The sequence below is a fragment of the Zea mays genome, chromosome 7 (assembly GCF_902167145.1).
Source record: "Zea mays cultivar B73 chromosome 7, Zm-B73-REFERENCE-NAM-5.0, whole genome shotgun sequence".
Classification (NCBI taxonomy): Eukaryota; Viridiplantae; Streptophyta; class Magnoliopsida; order Poales; family Poaceae; genus Zea; species Zea mays.
The window spans coordinates 149542498-149547355 of NC_050102.1; the positions used below are offsets into that span (position 1 = coordinate 149542498).

The 4858-nt window shown below is 50.8% G+C and overlaps 1 protein-coding gene across 1 annotated transcript; it reads right to left on the reverse strand.

Annotated features, from left to right (window-relative positions):
- Positions 1–200: 200 nt before the first annotated feature.
- On the reverse strand, positions 201–4503 carry LOC100280671 (uncharacterized). Its single transcript, NM_001366137.1, has 4 exons — positions 3865–4503; positions 1719–1976; positions 1136–1258; positions 201–867 (listed from the first exon to the last, which is right to left on the reverse strand). Exons 1-4 carry the CDS (start codon positions 4297–4299, stop codon positions 427–429), a joined length of 1257 nt encoding a protein of 418 aa, NP_001353066.1. The 5' UTR covers positions 4300–4503; the 3' UTR covers positions 201–426.
- Positions 4504–4858: the final 355 nt, after the last annotated feature.

The following is a 4858-nucleotide window of genomic DNA, read 5'->3' on the forward strand; positions in this document are numbered from 1 at the left end:
ATACAATCAAATTTGTGCGCTATTTTTTTTTTATAAATTATGTTTTCTGTTAATACATGCTTGACGAAGCTCTTGCCAGCTGCTTCCTGAAAAATCTGTGCGCTCGCGTCTGACACTCTGATTTCACTCGGCTATGCTAAAACAGATCCTTTTGTAGAGCCAGCGCAAAATCTTTTGAAATGCCCCCTTTCGAAACCCTTGAGACCTCTACTCTTTTTTTTCTTTTCAAAATGCTCACTTTCGAAAGCTACACAAAGTTCAATCCGCCAGCTCGTCTCTACGTACGTCTAAGTAATGCTGTATGTCCAAAAAAAATTATATGTAGGGCCCCAAGCACAACACTCACTCCTTTTGTGCTGTCACAGCTCACGACTAGACTAACCAATGGACTCGGTAAGCGCCTTTACCGATGACGACATGTAGCAGTCAGTCACGCCGCCGCCGGGACGGTGTGGCAGCGTCGGTCTTCTTCCCCTTGGCGCCGGGGCCGGGAGCCCCGCTGTCAGGCTCGGCGTGCGCCTGCACGGCCCGGCCGAGGACCTCGACCACCTCGCTCATGGTGGGGCGCTCCTTGGCGTTCTTGAGCAGGCAGCTGTCGGCCAGCTTGGCGATCTCCCGGGCGGCCTTCACCGAGTACTCGCCGCGGAGCCTGGGGTCCATGATCATCCGAAAGTTGCGGCTGTCCGGCGGGAACTGGGCCACCCACTCCAGCAGCTTCTGCTCCGCCGCCGGCCTGTTCCGGTCCAGCGACCGCCGCCCCGTCAGGATCTCGTAAAGCACCACACCGAAGCTCCACACGTCGCTCTTCGTCGTCAGGTGCCCCGTGTCCATGTACTCCGGTGCGGCGTACCCTTGCGTCCCGACGACCTGAAAATACATCATGCCACAGAGCTGTCAAAACCGTAGCGCGACCCTGCGTCACATTGACTGCTTGATGCTATCTTCAAGCCCTGCGTTAGCATGGCACGTAGTGCAATAGTTCAGTTCAGTCACATGACAGTGCCGTGCATGCTCGCATAGAAAGAAAGTGAATGCACCATTGACAATGGAAGCCCAGGCTCGTCGTTCGTCAGCTACGCGTAGATCGAGCAGGTACACTGCATTGCCTACGTATTGATGGATGTAACGTACGTACCGCAGTCGAGACGTGAGTGTTTGCTCCAGTTGGCCCCTCCCTGGCTAGGCCGAAGTCTGATAGCTTTGCTCTGAAGTCCTTGTCCAGTAAAATGTTGGACGTTTTGAAGTCCCGGTAGATCACCTAACCAAAATGCAGAAAATTAAGGTCTAGCTTTTCTGAACGAAAAACTTGAAAACAAACAAGAACAGCGCTGTAGCACACGTTCTGAAACAATGGCATGGCGTAGTCTTAACACAAGTAATATGTGATATTTTGATCTTGCTTGACGGCTCTCATATGCTGCGCACAATAGTCAGCTGGAGAACCGGTGCTAGGCAGGCTGAAATGTTTGGCACAGACAGCACAGCTACAATTGAAATTGGCTACGGCGCCTGCATGTCCTAGCCTTGAACATTGAGCTGTGCTTTCCGGAAACGTCAAAGAAGTTAGCTTCCTGGAATCTTTGCGGCGAGTAGTCAGGATGACTTTTGCTAGCTAGGATGCTTTCCCATTTAAAAAAAACCATGGAAGATAGGCTATCCTTTGGCGGTAAATTGAAAGCACAGGACCAATAGTGCAGGCTTGAAGAACACCTGATTACCTGAACTTCCCCTTCATGCAGGTACGCCAATCCTTCTGCAGCTCCCAAGATAACCTGAAGCCTTCTGTTCCACGGTAGAGGAGGATTAGCTCGCCTGAACAAGTGGTCTTCCAAGCTCTTATTGGGCATAAACTCGTAGACCAACAATCTCTGTGCCCCTCTTTCGCTATCAACAGCACAATATCCAAGTAGCTTTACAAGATTTGGGTGCTCCAGAACACCAAGGAACTGTACTTCTGCCAGCCATTGCTTATGTCCCTGTCACAGTAATAATGAAGAAATAAGGAAACAGGTAGGGAACGCAGTTTTCCTGATAGTCTAGGAACACTTGGACTATGGCATTAAGCACTTCTAATTAATATTGTATTTGAGCACATTTCTTCCAGACAAGGATAGCTAATTTACATTCTGATATGTCAATTAGTGCAGGGAGATAATATAGATAGCACGAGGCATCGAATTGGAACTAACACAGGTGGAATCAGCTTCCTGATGAAAAAAAAACATATATCTTTAGCACCTAAAACGGCATCATCACTTAAATCACTGTACTGTATAAATCCAAGAATACACTTTTTTATTACTGAAAAACATCCCGATGCGCAGTGGAAGGAAGCAACAAAACAAATTCGCTTTTGACCCCAAATCAATACCGCACATACCTGGTATATTTTACTATTTATCAGTCAACATTTCAGAAAACCAGGAGCTCATCATTCACAATTGTAAACCATGGATAAAATGTATTGTACAAAATGATAGCTGACTTTTCTTTGCAGATTGGCATACCAAGATTTGGTCTCTTAGTAAGAAGTAGTCAGCTAAGGTTGGTATTGCCCACCAAAGAGGTCCATTCTATCCAGTGGTCTCCATTGGTCGAGCAAATTCAGTAGTGGTTTTTTTAATACAGCTAGAAGATTGGTTGACATCGTTTCCTTTCCTGGATATCATATTTCTCCTCTTGAACATGTAAAAGGTCATCCATGATTTTTGCGCTTACTGCCAGCTCTTTTCTGCATGACTGCCTTTTTTTCGAGGAAACCACGAGGGGTTGCCCGGTACTTCAGGTTTGTCAAAGTAAGGGCCTGTTTGGTTTGTGGCTAAATGTGCCACACTTTGCCTAAGGTTAGTCGTCCAAATTGAATAACTAACCTTAGGCAGAAAAGTTAGGCAAAGTGTGGCAACTTAGGTAGTGAACCAAACATGCCCTAAAGCTTTTTTCTCTATAGTCAGTAGATTACAGCTAATCAAATGGTTATTTCTATACTTACCCTCCAATTAGCATATTTTTTGAACAAAGGCACATAACTCCAATAACATGTTTTTTCCATTGCCTGTAAATATCACATACAGAACTACACAAGGCTGACAGCTAATCAGCGATTGATTATTCGCAAACGAACAATTACAAATGTCAGCAGAAATGGACTGACATTGTTATGAAATTTACCAATCCCCACTGATGGGCTCATAAACTCTACATATGCTTTCACTGGGAATCCTTTCGCACTAAAAAAATGTTAGTTGGTCTTAACGTCTACTAATGGTCCAACTGCAAAAGCAGCATAAGGTGTACTAATCAATGCCTACATCGGATCCTTGAAAATTCTTCACTACCCCTTCTATTTCGTTTCCTTCCAAGATTGTCTAGATCTGAAGAAGTCGAAGCAAGCATCCTAAATGTCACTCTCTGTGATTACTCCATCTGATTCATTCAGTGATTCAACATCTTGGTCTGATCTGGCAAGACTACACATTGCTTATGCAGATAAAAAAGATTGAGAGCAGGAAAAAAGAAACTGCGAGTTCCACGTGTTTTATCGTTTTATCAATGCTATGCTATTGTTCCAGTGAAACAGCATAAAAAGGAACATAAAGGAACACCCCCCCTGGTTGTCGGAAAATACGGTAGAGATCTGTCCCATTCTACTAATTCCCCGGAAACCCACTTCTCTGATCTGTCCAAGTCATCCGAAAAAAGGTAGTAGTATACTGAGAGACCGATGGCAGGCTGTAGTGGAGAACCGAGTCACCGATGGCATGTGAACGCCCTCGCAGATAGGCCAACCAGAGAGACAGCAACAGGAGGAGGGAGGGAGGGAGTGAGGACAAACAAGAGCACACACACGTACGGACGGACACGGACCTGCATGCCACGCTGGTTGAGCTTCTTGACGGCGACGGGGACGCGGTCCCCCTTGCCGTCGGCGGCGCGGATGAAGCCCTTGTAGACGCTGCCGAAGCCGCCCTCGCCGAGCTTCTGCGCGCGGCCGAACTCGGCCGTGGCGCCCTGGAGCTCGTCGTAGTCGAACACGCGCAGCTGGCCGTGGCCCCGCTCCTCGTAGAGCGACGAGATGCTCCGCTGCGACTGCGACGAGCCCGCCGACTTGCTCACCGGCCGCACCGCGCCCGAGTCGTCCGACCGGCTCGTGCTCTCCGCCGACGCCGTCGTGGTCGTGGTCGCGGTCGCGGTCGCGGGGCCCGACACCGACACCGTCGCCGTCGACGACGCCCCTCGCTTCCCCGACGACGACGATCGCCCTTTCCTGGACCTCCGCTTGAACCAGCACAGGCAGCTCATGTCCGCAGCACCCGCACCGCACACCCCCGGCGCCCGGCACGAGCTGCAAGATCGAGCAGCTTCTCGCGCCGCGGTTACCCACACCACCCGCGCTAGGAGAAGAGCGTGCCGTGCCGACGTGCCGCCTCTCGGGGAATCGGAGGCTGCGATGCCTCTTGTAAGACGCGACGTGGGGGCTGAGAAGAGAAGGCAGTGTGAACGTCGGAAGGACGGGGGAGCAGAGCTGTGGGGCGGGGCCGCGGGAGAGGAAGAGAGCGCGCGACAAGACAGCAAGGCTGAACAGAAAGGTGGACACGGCCCGCGGCTCGTACTTGAGTTGGGTGGCCGTGCGGGGGGGGCGGGGTGGGGTGTTTTCTGCTGGCTCGTCGCGTCCGGTTGCGGGGCAACGCGGTGTGGACGGGTCACGGGTGGGTGGGGTCACACGGCCGGATGGGGACGGCTCTCCTCCTTGCCGAACGCGACGGGCCCAGCTCCAGCGGCGTCTCTGCAGGAGCGGGATCGTGGCTGTCTGTCACTCGTGAGCGCATCGCGTCTCGGTCCGCCGCAGGTTTGGCCGATG

Excerpts from the sequence above, each read along its gene's own strand:
- LOC100280671 (NM_001366137.1), bottom strand. The coding sequence starts at position 4,299 with ATGAGCTGCCTGTGCTGGTTCAAGCGGAGGTCCAGGAAAGGGCGATCG. Across the intron at positions 1,259-1,718 it reads TGCATGAAGGGGAAGTTCAG|GTGATCTACCGGGACTTCAA; the intron begins GTAATCAGGTGT and ends CATTTTGGTTAG. Across the intron at positions 868-1,135 it reads ACACTCACGTCTCGACTGCG|GTCGTCGGGACGCAAGGGTA; the intron begins GTACGTACGTTA and ends ATGTATTTTCAG.